This window comes from Molothrus ater, chromosome 21 (assembly GCF_012460135.2).
Source record: "Molothrus ater isolate BHLD 08-10-18 breed brown headed cowbird chromosome 21, BPBGC_Mater_1.1, whole genome shotgun sequence".
Classification (NCBI taxonomy): Eukaryota; Metazoa; Chordata; class Aves; order Passeriformes; family Icteridae; genus Molothrus; species Molothrus ater.
Window position 1 is genome coordinate 10,653,986 of NC_050498.2, and position 21,789 is coordinate 10,675,774.

Below are 21,789 nucleotides of genomic sequence, written 5' to 3' on the forward strand. Positions count from 1 at the left end.
TCTTCCTTGCAGTTTTAGTGCCTAAAACAATTGCTGTCCCAGCTGAACAGAGAACACTGGGCCAACAGAGGGGCTTCAAAGAGGCACGGCAAAAGGAGAGAGCAACAGAGCCAGCGAGGAAGCTCAGTGACTAAGCTAGATCTAAAATCCTTTTAGAGATTAGAATCTTTTCAAATTCATGGTTGGCACTAACCAGCACTGCAGTTACTTACTGGATTTGCTAAATCCTGAAATACACTCCTCCAAGAACTCCAAGGTGAGGTGTGGCTCGTTTGCTGCAAGAGTCTTACTGATAGATACAATAAATAGTGTGTTGTTGGCAGGAATACACAGACCTGAAGTTTCCAGTAACTGGCCCTCAATCTTTAAATTAAAGGTACAGGTTAAGGCACATAGAAGATTATAGGCAGCAGACCTGTAACAAAGCAAACAATGTGATTTGTAAGAGCTTTCTTGTACTTTTGAACGTATACATGTTATACACCACAGTACTGACATTTCAAAAATCAATTCAATGCTGCTGTAGTAGAAATTACATCTAAATTCCCAAACGTTTTCCCCTGAACAGGCTACAATTTGGAGCAGAAAAGAATTTCCTTGGAGAAAGAGAAGAAATGATTCCTCCACTTGCTCTAAACAATTGCTGATAAGGTTACAGAGTATGTTTGAGGGGCTTTGTATTGGGCTTCTCAGACACCATGGAGCTCCAGGAAATTCTAAATCCCTCCAGGTGTACCTGAGCTGCTGGGAGAGAGCTGCCCAAAGCCCAGGGGCGCCCCTGCTCAGCACTGAGCCTGGGGGGGCCTGTTCTGACACAAATCACAAGCTGCTCTAAGGGGTACAGCTCCCATGCTCTTAATCACGAAGCTCAACACCATGGAAATCATATGTACCAATAAACAGAGTGCAAAGCACAACTACTGCTCCTCATAAAGAGAAATTAAGTTTCCTTCACGCCCTCACTTCCTCTGACAGTGTGTGCCCTTCTTCACTCATAGGAACTCAATCTTTATTTACTGAGAATTGCATTTTATGGAGCTGTGGTTTTCCCAAGAGGCTCTCTACCAGTGAGCAGCCCCAGGAAGGCCCCTGGGGACCAGAGGAGCAGCAGGGCAGAGCTGTTACCGCAGGCTGGGGTCGGAGCTGCCCAGGTTGAGCAGGGCGATGTTGAGCAGCGTCCCGGGCACGTCCTTGGGGCGGATCTTGGTGTGCTGGGGGATGGAGTCGGGCTGCGAGAGCTCCCAGCGCGTGCGGATGTGGATGATGGACCTGACGATGGCCTCGCACTCCTGGTGCATGAAGGTGAGCGGGGTGCCCTGGTTGGCAATGGTCAGGGTGAACTGGTTCTCGTCCACGAGGCAGATCTCCTCGATCTCAGAGGCGTAGTAGATGTCGTTGAGGAACACGGTCTGGCCCAGCACCCGCGTGCGCTCTGCTGACGTCACCTGCACCGCGGTGGAGCCAACCTGGGGACAGAACAGAAAACTGCTGCAGCACCTCTGGGTAATCTCACAGAGAAAACCCTCACACTCCTACTTTTAGGAAAGATAAATGTATGAAATTTTGTACTTCCTAATGGGGTGTACTCTAAAGCTGTGATTTCTCCTCGAGACAAGGGAGGACAATTAAGAGACAGTAAAATCATATTCCAATCCTTAAACAAATAGATCACTAGGAACAGCATTAAAAGCACTTACTTTAATAGAAACTTTGGTGTCTTTATGAGCCAGTTTGAGAGCATTGTGAAACACTTTCAAGTCCTCCTCCAAAGCCAAGGTAGCTGCTGGGAGTTTCTGCTGGTCGTGCTCGATGTGCTCTGCCAGCTTCCCTGGAGAGTCTATGAAAACAAGCCTTTTGCTCCCTTTCAAACCTGTCAAGAGCCTTTCATGGTATTTGGTGTATTCTCTGACCCAAGAGTTACAGTTATAAATAAAAACTGCTGCAACATTTTCATAAGCAAAGCCTGGAAAAACTACAAACCATTTAGAAAGAAAGTCTGTTTTAAAGCGATTACTGGGGCCAGCGTGTGTGAGGTCCACCACGATTTCATATGGCTTTGCATAGTATGGCTTCAGGGTCAGCAGCACGTGGTAGATCAGCAAATCCCCGTTGATCTGACCAGTCTTGAACCTGTAAGACAGGACAGACATGGCTGGGTTGTGCTTGAGGCCCACAGCACAAACCCTGAGTGCCCAGGCACACCAAGAGCACCCCCAGCCCTGCCCATGAGCCAGACTGACCCCTGTGACAGTGCTGCAAACACCCCTGACTGAGCACTGGGACCCCTGTGACAGTGCTGCAAACACCCCTGACTGAGCACTGGGACCCCTGTGACAGTGCTGCAAACACCCCTGACTGAGCACTGGGACCCCTGTGACAGTGCTGCAAACACCCCTGGGCCACAGCAGGGACACCACACCGGCCTCAGGCACTGCCTCACACTCTGGCCACGTTCAGTGCCCAGGGTGAGGGGGCTTGGATTGAACTCAGCTTCATCCTGAAGTGCCCCCACAACCTCTGAGAGCCTCTAACTTAGTAACAGCCTTAGAGATTCAAATTATATCTATACTTGTATGTGGAAAAATATATTTCTCTCAAGAGTCTTAATAATCAAATATCCACACCCCAACTTATTCAGAGGGTCCAGAGCCACTCCAGTTACTCTATCCCGCAGCACTCCAATGCTTGGGGGTGTTTCTAAGGATGGTCAGTCCTCTGAGGAGTACAGAGGACTTGCCTACAAAAATACCTCTTTTCAAAAACATTCACATAATTGAGAATATTTTTTCTCACTTAAAGGCTCTCTGAATTTTGAGACTGGGCGATGCATTTGCCTAAACGACATCTCCAGGGTTCACACAGCAGACTGAATTCTAGTAAGAAGAATTAATTAAAAATAAATTCATCAGCAGCTTGTGAAATTTTAAGGTATTTTTAAATACCTGTCATTGTTCTGAGCTGTCATTAACTCAACTCTTCCAAGGCAAACAACATGCTACAAAAGAGCTGATAAATGCTCTAAGCACAGGTGTAGCTTTAAGGGTTTTGGGACGCTTCTCTTGATAGCACCTGAGTGCAGGACAACTCAGGAGACAGAACACAGAAAACTCATCTGCACAAGAGATTTTTTTCCCCCCCTGTTACCTCCGGTGGTTCTGAGAGCTAAGTTGGGCAAGCTGGTGTTTTTCCCCAACATGTCATGGTGTAGCTGTTACCAAAGGAAGTGTGTCATAGCTGTGGTTTTAGTTCCCCCCTTAGAGCCACATGTCATTGCAGTTACAGGTTTGCCTAAAAAACACCAGCACTGCCCAAATCTCCCTGCTGGACACTGATGGCTGCCTAGGAGCAAATATATGCACAAAGAAATCTTACTGTCAAAGGACTAAATATCTGAAACATCCATGTTCTGTTGACTACATCTCGGCAAGGTAAGTACACATTTTCCTTCTCCTATTTTAAGTTGTACTTCAAAGTTACTTACATTTTGTAGAAAAATATATTAAAAGGTATTTTTACAGAAATTTGAGTAATTAAAAAATAGTAACAAACTGTAGACACAGTATCTCCAAGTGAATCAGGGAAGCTGATGTACTGAATTTTTCATCATGTTAAAGGTTATTCACAGTCAGACTGAGGAATTAACAGTGACAGTCACTACTTGGCTCTGTTGTCCCTGCAGTGCAGATCTCGCTGGGTACTGAGACCCTGTCAATACCCAGACACCCAGGGTTGAACTAAAAAGAAAACCAGCTCTTTAAAGATCAGTTCCTCTGCTCTCGTGGTTTCAGGAGCAGCCCTTCCCAGACGAGCCTGCCGGTTTGTACCAAAGCACATCTGGAGTGGGAGGCCACAATGAACACTGGGCTCAGTGCTGGGGCAGAGCTGGAGCTGCACCCTGGGCAGGGACAGGGACACTGCAGGGCAGCCGGGCTGGCCCTGCCTGTCCTGCTCAAAACAGCTGAGATGTTCAAAAACCCCCAGCTTTGCTGGCTTGCTTTCCTTTTCCTTTCAAAGTATGCTACAAGGAATCATCCAGGTGACTTCACCATGCACAAACAAAAATCCTACCTGAGCTGTAGCTTATGACTGAGATGGTTTCTAGTCCAAACTGAACAAACAGGATTAAGCTCAGGAGGGAGAACAATTTAATGTTATGGGTGAACTGTGAAGTTACAGACAGATCTTTTGTTGCTTCCTTGTTGAGCAAGGAGAGATCCCCTCACACACCAGGTGTATCCCTGCCTTCCCTTCACCTGTCACACACCAGGACACCCTTCTCTGATGTTCCATATTTACACACACACCAATACACTTTGTCACCTTTAGAGGCAACAAACACATTTTTTCAAGAACAACCATAAAATGAACAGTGTTACTTTATGTCACTCCCCTGTAGCATTTCAATTTGCACTTTGCAGAGTGTGTAACACTAAAAGGAAACGCTTTGGTCTGCTCCCAGAGCCAGAGCAAAGACCCTGGTGGGACACAGCCTTGCCCTGGGAAGGTCAGGAGAGCCTGGCCCAAGCAGCAGCACTGCCTGGGTCACTGCTTGGCTGATTTGTCACTGCTAATTTGAGATAATTAATATTACCTTCGTATCAGACCAACCCCACTCGCACATTCCTACCCTCCAGAAAAATTCAGGTACAGATTTGAATGCCACACAAATGTGAAACAGAACATATGAATGGTTCCTCTCGTTTGCATGATTATCAGTGGCGTTTTACAGAAAATGTCACAATCTGCAGAATGTTTGGGAGAAAAATACAAGAAGTACATTTGTGATGAAGAGCTTTTGTACAAAAAAGCAGAAAAACAAGAGCACAAAGATTTTCCTGGGCATTTTAAAGTACCCCAGACAGCTGTACTAGGAACTACACACAGTTCACATTAAGTTATTGCTGTCACTTACAGGAACATTTTGGGTTCAAGTTTTTCCCTTGCCCATCTGTTCCCTGCAGGGCTCCCCTGCCTGGCCCAGGGGAATTCAGGGAGGTGAGCAGCAGCCAGTGATGTGTAACCTCCACAGGGTCTCTGTGTAAAGCAGAAGTGGTGACTGGGTGTAACATGGGCAGCTTCAGAGAGAAGAACTCCCCGAGTCTGCCCTGACATCATGAAGCCCCCAGGAGGAAACACTTCTCTTTTTCTCTTTGCTCCATGTTCTTTTTTGATCTTTGTAAGTTTTCTGTAACCCCAAACTGTCAGAAGTTTGAGACAATCTATTCTTTCACAATCTGGGCACTTGAACTTGCCCTCCTACATCCCCCCAAAATGAGGCCAGGTATTTTTCATCAAGAATCCTGCTATTCCCTGAGAAGTCCAATCCAAATCTCTAAGAGCCAGCACCTGCTAAACTAGCACCCCAATTTGTATTTTTGCAGGGGACTCAACAGGAAGATGCAGATGAGATGTGGTAACCCAGGCCTGGCCTTTCCTGTCATGATCATCTTCTCCCTGTGGCTGCAAACGAGTGCAAACCACACAGGCTACCCCCACCTCAGAGAAGAAACCTGGAGTCCCATCAGCCAAAACCTGAGCGAGAGTCAGAACAGGACAGAAGCAAGCACAAATTCTCCTCTGAGCCTCAATTTCAGCAGCCAAACGACTCCTTCTGAAATGCAAAGCACCTTGCCATCCTCCTCCTCCACAATGGCCCCAAATTCAACATCCTCCCGTGCCAAAATACGAAGTACCCTGCCATCCTTCTCCTCCACAATGACTCCAAATTTGACTTCCCTGCCCCAAGTGCAGTTTCCACCACAGGAGCATTAGAAAAAAGCAATAAACCCAAGAGCCCAGCGACCAAAGAAAGCTGTGAAGACAATAAGTCTCTCATACTGATTTGCTTCATAATCATTGCAGTTCTTGTGCTCATCTGCATCTCCCTGTTTCTGTCCACAGTCATAGCAGCCAACAAAATCTCCTATCTCAAAAGAGCCCAGCAGGGCAAACGCAGGCCCAGGAGCAATGGTGACCTCCTGGCCACCAACAGCCTATGGCCCACAGCAGCAGGAACGTGGCAGAGGATGCCCAAGGAGACAAGTGGAACTGAGCTGATAATGCAGGAGCTGGAATCAGGGAGGGATGCTGTGAACCAACGGAAAACTGAGGATGAAACTACTGAGAAACTCACCAAAGCAGCAGATAATGAACAAGAAAGCAAAGAACCGTGCCAGTCACACAAACCCATCTTAACCAATTTTGTAGTCGAGATTTAATTCACACTCAGGTAAAAATTCATCTTTTGCCTTTGTTACACCATTAATGTAAAAACTTGTATTTCAAGTAACAGCAAGAATTTTCCCCCAGGAAAGCTAAATCCAGATTTTAGAGTTTTCCATTTATGCCAGTGGGAATGCTGCAGCCATGTGTGGACCCAGAAGGCAGTAAAACTGTGCTAAACAGCTTTCTGTAAGTAGTGTCAGGACTGGTTTTACTCCTTTGACCAGAAATCAGGGTGACAGGAGCTGAAGAGGATAAACCAAAGGACAGAATCTGCCCATGCTCAAAGACACAGAGAGGAGCAAGGAACAGACTGTCAGTCTGATCAACACTCTGAACACTAAGATGCTGCACAGGCATAACCAAGTTGCTTTTCAAAGGAAACCATACATTAGTCACAACTCTGATTCAACCACTAACCCAGATCTAGTCCCTCTCAAAATGCCCTTTTGGATTTTCCATCAAGAACTTCTTAAACCAGCTTAGTTACTTTTGAAGCAGATTGTTTGGAACCATAATTATTGTGTTTCCACATGGACTATGAATAGATAAAGTTTGTAGTATTTGCTAGAATATGAGGACTTGTTCAATTTTTTATCTTCAATAAACTTGTAATATGAGTTTTTTAATTGCTTACATGGTATTATTTCTCTAAGTCAAATGTTAGAAAAAACTATGACCAGGCATCTTGGAATGTTTTATTCCTGTAACATTGGCTGGCCCAGGAAAGGTCTCTGGTGACTCACTGTGATTTCCTGCATCATGGAAACACACTCCACTTTCTCCTGACACCAAACAGAACATGCCAGGAATTCCTTTCAACCACACCAACTTTTAGTTTCTTTATTCTCAGAGACCTGAGCTTCCCACAATGCCAGGGAGGTGCCTGTGGCTGCTGTCCCTGCAGCAGGGCTCTGCTCTTTTAAGGCAACGTGAGAAGCTTTCCACAGGCTGCCCCTTGGGCTGAAGAAGCTCTGTTGCACTGCGGTTACAAGTGCTGAGACTGCACAGTGCCAAAGCTCCAAACATCCTGTGCAGCTGTAACCAACAGCTGTGACACATGAGATGATTGTACGAGTTTGAGAGGACCAGGATGACTGAATCCCCCACCCCAGTTCCACTGGAGCACCCCCTGGCTTGGCTGGCAGGGCAGACACAGCAGCAGCAGGACCACAGCACTGTGGCAGCCAGGACAGAGACAGAGCTCAAAAAATTCAACTGCCAGGCTCAAAGGTGGGCTGTGCAGTGAGGAAAACAAAGCTGGAAGGAGTTTGCATGCTTAGCCTAGAACTGGGAATCAGATGTGGGGGTTGAAGAGAATGGGGAGGAGACAAAGAAATCAGATGAGAAGCACCGGGTTAGTGTGAGTGTGGGATCAGGATGTGTGTGTGCTGCTGGAGCAGGCAGAGTGTCAGAGAGAGGCTGTGCAGTCAGAGGGCACAACAGGAAGGGCTGCAGAGGAATCTGTCAGTAGCTACTGGCAGCACACAATTGCAAAGCGCCATGAGGACACATTTGGTGTGGGTTTCTTTCCACCCCACAGCCTTTCCAGGCAAAAATGCTCACAGAGACCAAAGAGAGCAGCTTGGGTTACACTCCGTGGTATGGACAGGGGCAGACAGGGGAAGCAGCTGCTCAGAGCACAGCCCTCCAGCAGCAATGGCAGCTGGTCACAACGCTGTCCATACGGAAGAACAACCAAGCAAGGAGGGACAGGCTGAGGGTGAAATCAGATTTTGCCCTCTGCCTCTCATTGCGGCCACACAAGGGAGGATGTGTAAGCAGCCAGCATCCCATGACCACACAACTTTCCATGACTCACCAAGGAACCCGGGGTGGTTTCCCACTAATAACCCTGAGAGCACAGCAAACCCACCACTGAATTATATCAGCCACACAAATCCAGCCCAAACTTGCAGAGTTTTTGATTCCCACAGAAGAAGCCATAACTATTTTCTACAAAGACAGGCAGACAGGTATTTGAGAATTTCCACATCGGCACACAGAGGTGCCTGATGTGGCAGGAGCCACAAACACCTTTTTGCAGAAGCCCAGCTCGGGGCAGAGCAGAAGTCTGCCGTGGGACACACGATCTGATCTCAGATGGGAGCCCCGAGCTGCTGGCGCAGACGCTTCCTGCCGGCGTTGGCAACTTCCTCCCTCTCTGCACAAAGTTCTGCCTGCTAAGAACCATTTTACCCTGCCTGACTCTGAGCACACGCAGCCCTCCCGAGCCGCCAAACAACAAAGGCAGACGGTGCCTGCTTCAGAGACGACAAATGTGCAGGTAAGGACCCAACTCAAGTACTGAGCCTATTTTGAGAAGAGGGGAGCAGGATAAAAACTGAATAGAATCATTTTAACCCGTTACAAATCTGTCAGAGTTTAGATCAGGATGTTCTCTAGTCATTAACTTACTGCTCATGTGTGTTTACACTGCTGCATTTAAAATTTAATTTTGTGTATTTGTAAACCCATAAAGACTCATGCATATTAATTTCCCAGAAATAGCTTCACAGGACTAGCACTATAGTAACTAATGAATTAGCTCAAATTGCATGAAAGTGACTTTAGAAGGAAAAGAGCTGGGTAGGGGATGAATTTTTATATAATTTATTTCATATGAAGACATTTAGAGAGCTGAACTCTAATCAGTACAGGAAAAAAAAAAAAGTCTGTTTCATGCCAACAACTCAACATTTGCACAATCTGCATGCAGGAATTGATTTATAAAATTCTTTACCATTAGAATGCTGTGTCATTACAGCATAAGTACTTGGAAAACTTTTAAATATTTTGCTATGCTGAACAAATATGAGAACAGGAAATAAAAGTTTAAGAGAATTGCAAAAAGCCTTTTACTTTTGTCTCAGCTTACATCACAACAAGCCACTGCTTCACTTCTGACAATCCTGTCTGTCAATGCTGCAGAGTTTGTTCCAGGTCCATAACCAGTTGCATGATAGTTAAACGTTATTTTGAAACCTTGTGAGGACTGCTCTGCCAATGCCTTTTTCTGATAAGGTGAAAAAAGATGATAATAAGCCATTACCTTCAAACAAGCCACTTTATTAATATGATCCATAATGCTGAAAATCTGCTGTTATTTGTAAAGTCAGTGCCAAACCCACTGATCATGCAGATTGAAATGTGAAACCGTTATTTTCAGTCTGATGGTATTAACACAGAATGTCTGGTGGCAATAAAGTGCAGAAATTCAGTTTACAACTTACCATGCTCTACTTCTTCCCTGCAACAGCAGAGGACCCTTGTAAAGAGGCTGGAGGGAAATGGCCAGCAAGCAGGTCCTGCTGGCCGTGCTCTGCGGGGAGATCTGGAGCTCCCTCTGTGCAGCAGCACCTCAGCACGCTGCCAGGACTGACAGCCACCCGTGCACCACTGCCACGAGCCCCAGGGCAGGCAACCTCCTCCTCCACCAGCTGCGAGCGACCGTGCCCAGCTTGCACCAGGCTGCCACAGGAGCCCAGGCCTTCCCAGGGGAGGAGGAGGAGGCTGGAGATGGCAGCTGGGTAGCAGCGCTGATCCTTGGCAGCATTTTGATTGGGATGGCGCTGGCAATTATCGTGATTCTGCTGTGGAAATGCTGCCTGAGGCCTCCTCAGGCCCAGTCCCACTGGGCAGGCCGCTCCCCCTTCACGGACGGGGACACCTCAGATCTCTGCATGGACTCTGACCTCGGCACCAAGCATTCTTCAGTCTTATTCATGCTGCCTTGGAGACTGAAACAAGGCACAAACTTGCAGGAGGACCCGACTGCCTCAGAGAACCCACCCCACCACACTAGCAGGACTGAGAACGGGCAGCCACCTCCGGCGGCCGCGGGCTGCTCCGGAGCCAGCCCAGCCCCAGAGCAGGAGCCAGCCAGCACTGCAGCTGAGTCCTGTCCTCCCCCAGAGCCTCCAGCCGAGTGCTCTGACCTGCCACCACCCCCCAGCTGGCTCAGGGAACCCGCTGAGGAGCCCAGCTCAGATCCCAGCAAGCACTCAGCACTTCACTTGGAAGCAGAGGAACCACAGCCCGCACCACCTGAGCTACTGAACCAGGAGATCCATGAAACACTGCCCCAGCCAGAACACCCTTTGTAGACTGCCAAATTCCCAGAATACTCTATATCTTTCTTAAACCAAGTAATTTTCAATAAAGTAAAAAAAGGAGAAGTTGACACAGGCAAGAACAGTGAGGCCCCAGCATTTCCTTGACATTTCCCTGGTGTTTCCCAACTTCGGCTTTCACAAGAGAGAACAACCTGCTTCTGCCTGAAGCAAATTTCTGACTACAAAACAAATTGTGCCCAGTCATCACCTGCAACTAGAGATTCCAGAAGGCAGAGTACACAGCTGTGTGTGCCAGCACAGCCAGACACAGGTAACACACACGTGGAGATGTCACAGACAGCCCAGCATCAGAGGGACTCGGCTTCGCACCCGGGTTTGCTCCACTGGGCTGTGCAAGTGAATGCAACCACTTCCAGGACATTTTAATAAAGCTTTCTCAGTCAAAGACATTTTGGTCACTTAAAGCTCACCTGAATATTTGCTTAGGTACAGCATGCACTCAGTCACTAATACAAACTCATTTAGTGGTCCATGGATGCTAGATTCCCTGGAGCTCCTGGTGTCCCAATGCTTTACATGCTCCTCTCTGGGCCCTGAGTAGCAGCACAGCTCATCTCCCCCACACCAGCCTTGGCTGGGCAGTAGCAGGCTGGTATACACAGTAGATTTTTTTTTTTACCAGTATTGAATATATATATGTATAAAGAAGCTGCTAGATGCTGAAGCTAGCTTCCCATGAGAGCTCTGCAAAATGGCAGAGTTTGCAGTTCACATGAGGAGGGAACAGATTTGTGGATGGAGCACAGAACAAAGATTTGCACACAATAAACTTCAGAATTTTCAAACTATCACTAATAAAGAGTAGTACATCATCCAAATGCAATTCCAGGATGCTGTGCATACAATGGCCATAGGAAAATATATTTTCAATTTTCTTTACTGTTTACATAAGCTGTATGATTTGGTATGCCTAAAGAATAGCATTACAATTATATAAAGACTTTTGTAAGGCTCGTTCACATGACACCCTCTTAAAATTAACAGCACTATAAACAAAACATTATAAATACTCTCACTCTCATATTGCTTTGAGAAAATCAGATCAAGATTTCCTGTGGAAATCTGTAAAATCCTACTAACTGAGCTATAATATACCTGACAACAGTGATAGCCTGATCCAAGCAGCAGAAAACAGTATTTTAAAATTATGACAATATATTCTGGCAGTGTAGTTCACATTAACCTCTATTACAGGAGGAGAGCTTAACAGAAGGCAAAAAGAAGCCAAGCTAACCTGCCACTTCAAACAGAAACATGCAGTGGGGTGGCAGCCTGAGCCTGTGGGCGTGCGGGGGGAGCCCATGTGCAGGCAGCGCCGGCTGGGAGGGAGCAGCAGCAGCAGCACAGCAGGGCTGGGCAGCCGGGCAGCCCCTGCCCCAGCAGGTCCCTGGCAGGGCTCGGGGGAGCCGGGCACTCCCTGGCAGGGCTCGGGGGAGCCGGGCACTCCCTGGCAGGGCTCGGGGGAGCCGGGCACTCCCTGCCCCAGCAGGTCCCTGGCAGGGCTCGGGGGAGCTGGGCACCCCCTGCCCCAGCAGGTCCCTCCTGGCAGGGCTCGGGGGAGCCGGGCACTCCCTGCCCCAGCAGGTCCCCCCTGGCAGGGCTCGGGGGAGCCGGGCACTCCCTGCCCCAGCAGGTCCCCCCTGGCAGGGCTCGGGGGAGCCGGGCACTCCCTGCCCCAGCAGGTCCCTCCCTGCCAGGGCTCGGGGGAGCCGGGCACTCCCTGGCAGGGCTCGGGGGAGCCGGGCACTCCCTGCCCCAGCAGGTCCCTCCTGGCAGGGCTCGGGGCCGGCTCTGCAGTGCCCACAGGATCAGGTGGTTGCGGAGCCGGGCGCAGCCGTACGATGCAGCTGAGACAAGCACAGCCCCCGGCAGCCTCTGGAGCTGCTCTCCAGAACAAGGCGACCTCTAAGCTCCAATCCATCACAGAAACGATGTGCTGATACCGCAGGACACCACGGTAAGTTTGTGCCTTTTGATTTTACTCACAAAATCCTACTACCAAATCAGAGAAGGAAACGGGAATGGAATTAGGAGCTGATGACAGATGCTTGCACCAGAAATTTGCTGCAGTGTCAGAGATTTCTTACTAACGGTAACTCGGGTTCTAAACATGTGTTTCCAGCTTTGAGATCGTAATTAACACTGTAAGGAGGAAAAATTGCTACAGTGCATGTTAGCATGAACACTGGAATTTGGGGTTCAAGCTAAATTCCTGCGATGTATTTTAACCAATTTACTTAAGCAAACAGCATGCCTGGATGGGGGGGACTGCTACATTACTGCAGAGATTTGTGAAGATCCAGTTGACAGCCATTTTTTCATCCTCTATAAATGAGCACATTATTCCAAACATAATATAGGCTTGAAATCACTAAAAACAAGAAGCAGACATTGTATAACGTTTGGAAGAGACTTGCGTTTTCGGAAGAAAGCCCTCATTTGAGCTGGAGGGGGAAAGGGAGATGAAAAAAACAAGTCTCATTCTGCCAGACAACATGACAGGCTGAAGGGATGCTTTGTGAAGTCTCTCTTGAACAATTCTAAAAAGGACCGTGCCACAAAGGGGGTTATTGATATTTTTACTTAATTTCTCCTGCAAGTGGCCATTGCCAAGACAACCCTTATACGGAGATAAAATGTATTACATGGATTTAAAGGGTGTCATTTTGGTATATTTATTTCCAGGCAACAATGGAATACCAGATATTGAATACATCTACCTGTCTGCTGGTCCTTCTGGTTTTCATACCCACTGGTTTGGGTATCTGTCCTTCTAGCTGTAAGTGCTCAGGAAACGACAGGAATGTGGACTGTTCAGGCAGAAACTTAACTGTACTGCCCCAGGGACTTCAAGACAACCTTACATATTTAAACCTGTCCTTTAACCAGTTTGTAGATCTCGATCATCAGCTAACGAGGTTCACCAATCTGAGGACCCTTGATATTTCAAATAATTGGCTCAAGAATGTTCCTGCTCATCTGCCCAAGTCCTTATGGGAATTATATGCCACAAACAACAACATTAAAGTTCTTCAGAAACTTGATACAGCTTACCAGTGGAATCTTAGAGTGCTCGATATTTCCAGGAATATGGTGGAAAGAGCTGTCCTGATCAACAACACACTGAGCAGTCTCAAGTTTCTCAATCTCAGCAGCAACAAACTTTGGACAGTTCCAACCAATATGCCCTACAACATAGAGACAGTGGATCTATCCAATAACTTCTTGTCCCAGATACTCCCAGGAACACTGGTGAGACTGCAACACCTCACAAGCCTCTACCTGCACAACAACAAGTTCTCATACATTCCTGACAAAGCCTTTGACCAGCTCTCCCAGCTGCAGGTAATAACTCTGTACAACAACCCCTGGTCGTGCAGCGATAACCAAACCATCCCTTACGTGCTGCAGTGGGTGCAGGGCACAGCTGCCCGTGTGCTGGGGGCCCCCTGTGCTGAGCAGCCCTGGGCGAGCCCCGGGCCAGCCCCGGGCCAGCCCACGGCCCTGGACTCCAGCCCCATGAGCAAAGGCACCAAGGCAGCCGACAGGGAGGCTTCTGCCACGGCGCCTGAGCCCACCAAAGTGACCAAAACACACAAACAATTGAAAGCCAAGGAAGTTCCTCCCTTGGGGACCCAAAGCCCCCCGGCTCTGTTCCCCGGCACAGACTCCCCCGACGGCCCCCAGGAGGCCGCGGCCACTCGCACAATCCTCGTCCAGGACTCCACCGAGGGCAACGCCAGCCTGGCCCCGGCCACCGGATCCTCCACCACTCCCATGACTTTAAGCATCACCAGTGGAGTGCCAACAAACTACTCCAAGATGCCTCAAAGCACAACCGCTACCTTAAGGAAGGAGGAGGCCACGCCAGGCGTGCCCTCCCGCGCCAGCCGCTGGCAGGTGGGGCTGCTCTGCCTGGCACTGCTGCACGCCCTGGCCCTGGCCATGGACTAAGGGCTTGCACCCCGTGGAAATTACTGAGGTTATTCCTGTGATAACAGCTGGAGATAACACATCCAGCTGAAATAATGAATGAAAGAAATTCACGGTCCTGACTCTGATCTAAAGAAAGCAACAGTTCTTAAAGACGCGCACACTAATGTCTTGATACTAAGCTGCTACTTATTTTCATATGTCTTGAGTACAACTAATCTATTATTTTGTTTTTAAAAATGTGCTTATTTTGTATTTAAATTTTTCATTTTACTTGCACAGAATAAACACATCAGAATTTTAAGTACTGATTTTACGTATGATTTTGTCATTGAACAACTGGAAAAAAACAGAAGGCCTGTATCATATCTGCATTGTCTTGCTTGACTTGCCAGTGAGCAATTCCTGTAATATAGCAGCACAGATTCTTTGTAAGTTATGATGACATGCAAAAGAAAGGGAAAAAAATAAAGGAACTAAACTGAACTGTTTCACTAATCAGAAGTTATTCCTGAGCAAAATCGCTAGCATGTATATCTACGTTTGCTTCATATGTATTAGAGCATTTTAAATATGAAGAACAACAGTTTTGAATTTAGGAATTAAATATGACAATGCCATGATGTCTGCTAAGAGGGTGTAAACCGAGATGGCAACATGGTCCAACTTCAGCATGGGACAGTGGTAGGGGCCAGTATCCTTCTGCTCTGGCTTGACTTAGAGACTGCAGGCAAGTTATTGCTCTCTCCATATTAAAAAAAGAAAAAAAGAAGAAAAAAAAGAGATAAAAGTAGAGAAAAATGCCAGATGTTCAATGCCATGACACTGTCAAACACCAAGGAGTTATCTACCCAAATTAATGACCTGGAACTCCTTGACTTTATGTCAAGTGACATCCTGAAATGTTAATATGTTCTGCTTAAAAGAATACCACAAATCAGCCAGAACGTAGCAAACTACTATCAGTAAAATGAAATATCAGCTGATTTCTAGCACAAGTCATGTAACAAATCAATTAAGCAGTTAGCTGGTGAGCTGCCATTGAAACACTCCTGACTCTTGTGGCTCCAGAGAGAAGGAACGCAGGCCATGGCACTGAACCTGCCCACATCCCTGCTTTCTAAGGGCGAGCATGGATGCTCTTCTCCTCGACATCTGCTCCGTCAGCCAGTAGAAATAGCTGCACGCATGGTTCTGTCCACTCTAGGAAAATTATTTAAATTATGGCAAAGGTACTTGATATACTACAGATGAAGTTTTGCAAACAGCATGAAATGAAAACTGAAGAACAAGTTAATTGAAAAAGTATTATCCACTTAATATTACAGATCTTATACAATGTTTTCCATTCATTCCAGGCCATTTAATTTCCAGTTATTGTAGCATGAAGGTGCTGCAAAACCCAGAAAACCTCACAACCAAGGCTGGAGTCCTCTACCTGTTTCCCCTAAGGTGTCAATGGGGGCTGTAGATCATTTACAACTACTGGTATCAGAGAAATGACAACTTTCCACTTGTGAACAGTATTTCTATAACCGGAAACGTGTTTTAATTTCTAACAGTAAATGTTACACAATGGATTTGTACAGTTATTTCATTGGCATTTAAGTAAAAATAAAGTTATGTTTGTATTGAACTGAACTAGTGACTGTGCCTCTTTTCTAATAAGCAGAGTAAGACAAATAAATAAATAGCATTGCATTATACAAACCTGTTTAAAACAGGTATGTCTTATGGAGGGAAATTATGGTTATGTTAAATTGCGTTATTTAGATTCTGATGTATCTCTAACACTGTTTAGCAATAAGCTGATGAGGTGACACAACACTGTGACTATCCTTCCCCTTCCTACTCTTTAGAACTTAGAAACACTGAAGAAGTCCCTGCTGCCACACTCCTTGGGCAGTCCCTGGGTTTGTCAAGTGCTGACTGTAGCATAGCACCAACCTATTTCCCATGCTCAGAACTCAGCAATTCCCAGAACTGCATCATTCTCTGGCCTCATCCCACACAGTGGGAGCAGCTGGGCTTGCAAGGCAGGACTCATAACAAAATGAGGTGCTGTGGCTAAACTGCTTGATTTGAGGAAATTCCAGGAAATACTGCATGTGTCTTTGCTGCAGAATCAGTACAGGATGCCAAATCCTATTGCATTGAAAAACCTACAGGGAATTGACATTAAAGGCTCTGAGAATGTTTCACCCATAATGAGACAATCTGATGACCAGCAACAGGAAAACACTGCTTTCCAGAGGTTATCTGGGACAAACTGCAAGCCTCCACCCTGAAGGATATGCTATCCAGCCTTCAAACTGCTCAGCATGCTCAGAAAAGCCTGGAAGGGGCAATGGGGCTCTGGGCTTTCCCAGAAGCAGGACTGGGGAGCTGGATCCCAGCCCCACAGCTGGGTATGGAGTGAGCGGGACCATGGCACTCCAGGGCTCTGCTCCCTCCCAAACCAGGGCTGCCTGCTCAGACTGCTTTCAGAAAGGCAGACTGGAATTTAGGCCTGCTGGTATTTTTCTGGAATACGAATGAGTCGATAAGGCACGGGGAGGAGGCAGGAGGTGGGAGGCGAGCACTTGTTGCTGAGCAACTGCGCAGCCACTCTGGGCTGAGCTCGGGCCTGGCTTTGTAAACATGCACTCAGACTCCAGAAACACAGAATAACCTATTCTCGCTGAAACTGCTATCCAAAACAATCATCCAGCATTTCAGGGCAATGTTCAAAACACCCAGAAAAGCTCTGGCACACCTCTAATAGCTGGGTACTCGCTCTGCAAAGGGTAAAATTGCTGTGGGGATTGCTGCGGTCTGCAGCAATAACTCAGAGGTTTTATTCCTATTAATTAGTTTGGGATCAGCCTTAAAACCTAATGGCAGTAGTTCAGGATCAATATTCATTGATTTATGGATCATTTTTGTAACTGGATAGGGATTAAAAACAGAAGAGCACTGGCTCCAGAAGCTGGGTTGTTGCCCAGGAAACAAAATGTGAAGATAGATGACAGAAGGAATTAAATTTCACAGCACAAGGAGGACATAAACTGATCCAGATATATCAGTAAAATGACTCAACAATGCCTTAGCAACAAGATCTTCAACTATATAAAAAAAAAAAGAAAAAAAGGGAGAAAAAACAACCCCAAAAAACCCCAGCCTGCTACAAGCCCTCAAACAGCCTGGCAGCTCCAACCTAAACAATTTTTCCACATTTCACACCTTGAAAGCACAACACCTGTCTCAGAACCAGAAGACAAACACCACAAATAAGCTCCACTTCGCCATATCCCAGTGAGAAGAGATGATGCCAGAGCATCATCCCAGAGCAAAGCCCTTCCTGCTGGTTTGCAAGGCAGCCCTGCCAGGATTCCTGAACTGTGCAGCTGCTGAAGACAAAGGTAATAACTCACCTAGCAGCAGGGCCTATGTTGCAGCACAACAATATTTTCATTAATATCCCACACCTGGGTAAAATGTTCAGAAATCTGCTCCTACCCACCCTCTCTGAAGGCAGGAATGCTTGGCTGACTGCACCATGACAGTTTTGCCCAGTGAGGCATCTTTGGATAAATTAACTTTTCTGCTTTTAAAGAACAGGGAGGTGAGCTAGGCCTAGCAAACACGTGGTGCAAAGTTTTGCCTTGATTTACTCCCAGAAATTCATTCTCTGCAGATGAAATAACCATTTCTTGCTCTGCAAACGAGGAAACACTGCATGTCATGTCTGCACAGAATACATAAGGATGCCTCGGATCACTGCCAGGCACAGTCACTTTTTAAGATGGGTTATCACCACTCTCTGCATTTGTATGCCTAATTTCTTGTCTGAACAAGGCAGGATAACAATGCAGGCATTTTGTTTTACTTGACATGAAATAAGACTGTGTCTAATGGAACAAAATGGAGAAGAAAAATGTGGCAAGCAAACAGAGATTTTTAAGAGAATTCAAAAGACTGCCTTTGATTCTAACTCTGTGCACGTAAGGGGATTAAACATTAGGGATCTTGCTTAAAAAAAAAAAAATTATAGGGAGGGAAAAAGCATCCAGGCTGCCCTCAAGCCAGCCCCTTCTGTCAGCACACCTGCAGGTTTCATGGACTGTTGTGTGGATTTTGAAGACAGAAAATCAGGACAGAAGGTAAATGATGATGCTCCTCATCTTGTGTTCTATCACTCCATCCAGAGAATCACCACTGATGAGATCCTCTCATGACAACACTGAAAGTGCCCCCCAGAGCCAGTGCACAAACCACAGAGCAACGCCAGCACCCCCAGGCAGGGCTCTGCTCCCAGAGGCACAAAATGCACCAGCAATGAGCAGACCATGAACAGCCCAGGGGCGGTGCCAGCAACCCCACGGCCCCCCAGGCCAAACCAGCCTCCCCAGGGCTGGAGCACAGCCGCACCAGCAGCACCTCAGCACAGAGAGCAGCTTCAGCAGCTCATCCAATCCTCAGAGCTGCCTCTGACCACACCTGGGGGTGACACAGGGATCTCCCTTTCCTTAACACCTCCAGGAACGACTCCCGTCATGAGTGTAATTACTTTGAAATGACAATCTTGGTTTAGGAAACAACTCAAAAATACTGTCAGCAAATATTAACAAATAAGCTATTTTCAGACTCTTGTTTGTTACCAAGCTGGTGTCTCTTACATGCACTTGACACCTTTGACTGACAGATTCATTTCAGACTGGGAAGGTGAAAGGTTTCTTACCGCCGAGCGATGTAGTAGAAAACAGGATTGCCAACTTTGGATGTCCCAGCTTGGTAGAAAATATTTAATGTTTTCAGTGCTTTGAACTCCTCCTTCTCATGTACCTGATGCCTAAAAAGCAATACATTGACATCAACTTTCACAACTGCCTTTCGAACAAATTTTAAAAATCCCAAACCCTCTTTACTTCTCTCTGAACAAAAGTATTAAGTTTACACAATCTTGAGCCTTCCTTAAATCACATATGTTATCACCATTCCTCATACTCAGTTTAGTTTTTTAATTAAAATTTACTCAGAAACCTAAAAGGTTTGTGTAGACTCAGCTTTTTAAACTCTCCTTTAAAACAGAGTCTTGATAGCAGAGAGTCTTAAGAACTACTGACATACCCTCACATGATAAAGTCTAGAAACCCACATTGTGTGTCCCCACAATAACCTCATTACCTTGTCATAAACTCTTCAAACTTGGAACTAGTGAGATTTAAGCTGGACCAATGTGTATCTGCCACAGGTTTGTGCTCAGGAGGCCCCAGGTAGGCAAGAAGCGTTGCCATCTTGTCAAAAGGTCGTCGTCCAACAGCCTTGTGGTCCCTACAAACAACATGTTCTCTGTCAGGAAACTCCTCCTTTCTCAGCAACTCCCACCACCCTTCCTCAACTGGAACAAGCTGGATTTGCTTTTTTAGAGTAATTATGAGAGATCTTCAATGATGACTGATAATCCTCTCAGTAAAAACAGAAGCATTTCCAAATATTAACAGCTTTCAGCTGAAGGAGGGGAGATTTAGATTGGATATTCGGAAGAAATCCTTCCCTGTGAGGGTGGGCAGGCCCTGGCACAGGTTCCCAGAGAAGCTGTGGCTGCCCCTGGATCCCTGGAAGTGCCCCAGGGCAGGCTGGACAGGGCTTGGATCACCCTGGGATAGCGGAAGGTGTCCCTGCCCTGTGGCAGGGGCTGGGCTGAGCTTTATGGTTCCTTCCGACACAAGGCATTCCAGGACTGTGCTGGCCGTCCCCTCAGCACACAGCCCCATGCAGGGCTGCAGGCTCACCTGTTGCTGGACAGGTACTGGCCGATTTTCTCCTGGTTGTTCCAGAGCAGGCGGTGCAGGGCCAGCACGTTGCCGTCGCTGATGAACGACAGGCTGTGGTTGACAGTGTCGCTGGCCGGGCAGTCGGACGCGATGTCCAGGAAAAACCTGCAATGCCCAGCCAGGAGCACGCTCAGGGTGGCAGGGACAGCGAAGGGCTGTCCTGCAGGGGCACCCCAGCTCTCCTGCACACAGCACAACCCGAGTGCTGTCCCCAGGCCGTACCTTCGCGCCGCGTCAAAATTGCTCTTCACGAAGTCATTGAAAGGCCGCATGTGCTCCTCTTTCGTAAACAGCACGTGGTTGGCAATGCTCTGAAGGATCTAAAGGGAGAAACGTGGCAGGGACACACAGAGGTTTCCTGTATTACTGTTACAGTAATGGACACAAACATTTCTGCCAGTGAAGTTAAACTGGCAGAAACAGTTTATTTTCACTTGTTGTCTCAGGTTTCACAACAAAAAGCCAGTGAGTAATTTAAAATACATTCACTTTCAAAGTCTTTTCTTTCTCATACTTTTAAATACTAAAAACTAATTCACTTCTTTATGAACTTTAAACTAGGAAAATAAATCATCTTTCAAACCACCAGTAAGTTATTAAGTATTTCTCCTGGAACTTAAGACAGGTAAGTAAAAGCAGTAGCACACCCCTATCTAAAGAAAAATATGATTTCCCAACACTTACAATGGATAATATCGACAGGCCACAGAAATCGTGTACCGTCATTAAACCTTTTCTTTTAAAAAGTTTTTTCACAAGAAATATGACCAAAAAAGATTAAAGGCAGGAAAAATCCCTTCTTTAGCAGTGGGATGAACTTGATAAATGCTGGCACTGCTACCCTCACTGTGCTCACAGAACATCGGTCTCTTTGTCACCCAAATGAGAAGTTCAAGTGAAGGGCTGGAATCCCACTCTCCTATCCATCCTTTTGGCCAAGTGTTCATCCCCATCCTTACTCTGCTGAGAGCTCGAGCACTGCCACGATGCATAAACACAGCACAGACACTGCACTGTCAATAAACGGGATGGCTGCTACAAAAACCTCCACGTTCCCCCATTTTCTCACACCGGTCAAAGAGCAGCACTGAAGCAGGTACACAGAACCCAGGGCAGGCAGGCAGGCTGTGGGTTCACCTTGGACATGAGCTTGAGGCCGCGCTCGATGCGGGGCGGGGGTTTCTTGTCCAGGATGCCCGCCTCGTACGGGGACACGATGGCGGGGTTGATGAAGCGCAGGAACATGGCGCTGCCCACGGCCCCGATGCTGTTCTGGGGGAAGCGCTGGCTCACCACCTGTGCACGGACAAGCACACACAACAGGCCTGCGCTTAGCACGGGGCAGGGCTGCCCAAAGCCCCGCATGGCAAGCCAAGCCAAGCATTCCTTCCACACCGACCATGCGCAGCACGCTGGAGCAGGACTCTCTTGCATCCCAGAGAACAAGAGGGAAAGGAGTGGGGCCCTCAGACAGCAGCTGGCTCTCCCTCAGCTGCTGCACTGCTCTCGGGGCAGGGACACGGGTCCCAGAGCTCCTGGCCATGTCTCAGAGCTGACCCCACGCAGGGCCCTGCCCCTGGAGGGACCCCACAGGTGCCTCAGGTGTGCAGCGCCCTCCCCCGGGCAGGGGACACCTTCCACCCACTGGGTCTTTGGTCTGTGTGTTTGTAACTGCACAGCTG

At 47.3% G+C, this 21,789-nt stretch overlaps 4 protein-coding genes across 6 annotated transcripts in view; 3 read left to right on the forward strand and 1 right to left on the reverse strand.

Annotated features, from left to right (window-relative positions):
• NF1 (neurofibromin 1) overlaps positions 1–21,789 on the reverse strand; it is a 73,946-nt gene that overhangs the window by 19,150 nt on the left and 33,007 nt on the right. For all 3 annotated transcript variants that reach the window (XM_054517029.1, XM_036395153.2, XM_036395154.2), the window contains 8 exons: positions 21,245–21,403; positions 20,330–20,427; positions 20,066–20,212; positions 19,458–19,604; positions 19,012–19,122; positions 1,698–2,130; positions 1,126–1,466; positions 213–415 (listed from right to left, as the gene is read on the reverse strand). In XM_054517029.1, the coding sequence (XP_054373004.1) occupies positions 213–415; positions 1,126–1,466; positions 1,698–2,130; positions 19,012–19,122; positions 19,458–19,604; positions 20,066–20,212; positions 20,330–20,427; positions 21,245–21,403 (1,639 nt within the window). The remainder of the gene's footprint in view (positions 1–212; positions 416–1,125; positions 1,467–1,697; positions 2,131–19,011; positions 19,123–19,457; positions 19,605–20,065; positions 20,213–20,329; positions 20,428–21,244; positions 21,404–21,789) is intronic.
• On the forward strand, positions 5,386–6,851 carry EVI2A (ecotropic viral integration site 2A). The gene is made up of 2 exons (XM_036395157.2): positions 5,386–5,669; positions 5,735–6,851. The coding sequence occupies exons 1-2, from the start codon at positions 5,398–5,400 to the stop codon at positions 6,216–6,218; spliced, it is 756 nt and encodes a 251-aa protein (XP_036251050.1). The 5' UTR covers positions 5,386–5,397; the 3' UTR covers positions 6,219–6,851.
• EVI2B (ecotropic viral integration site 2B) lies at positions 8,430–10,745 on the forward strand. The gene is made up of 2 exons (XM_036395156.1): positions 8,430–8,509; positions 9,482–10,745. Exon 2 carries the CDS (start codon positions 9,513–9,515, stop codon positions 10,326–10,328), a length of 816 nt encoding a protein of 271 aa, XP_036251049.1. The 5' UTR covers positions 8,430–8,509; positions 9,482–9,512; the 3' UTR covers positions 10,329–10,745.
• OMG (oligodendrocyte myelin glycoprotein) lies at positions 12,082–15,932 on the forward strand. Its single transcript, XM_036395155.2, has 2 exons — positions 12,082–12,315; positions 13,044–15,932. The coding sequence occupies exon 2, from the start codon at positions 13,050–13,052 to the stop codon at positions 14,310–14,312; it is 1,263 nt and encodes a 420-aa protein (XP_036251048.1). The 5' UTR covers positions 12,082–12,315; positions 13,044–13,049; the 3' UTR covers positions 14,313–15,932.

Excerpts from the sequence above, each read along its gene's own strand:
- EVI2A (XM_036395157.2), top strand. The coding sequence starts at position 5,398 with ATGCAGATGAGATGTGGTAACCCAGGCCTGGCCTTTCCTGTCATGATC. Across the intron at positions 5,670-5,734 it reads ATGGCCCCAAATTCAACATC|CCCTGCCCCAAGTGCAGTTT; the intron begins CTCCCGTGCCAA and ends CAAATTTGACTT.
- EVI2B (XM_036395156.1), top strand. The coding sequence starts at position 9,513 with ATGGCCAGCAAGCAGGTCCTGCTGGCCGTGCTCTGCGGGGAGATCTGG.
- OMG (XM_036395155.2), top strand. The coding sequence starts at position 13,050 with ATGGAATACCAGATATTGAATACATCTACCTGTCTGCTGGTCCTTCTG.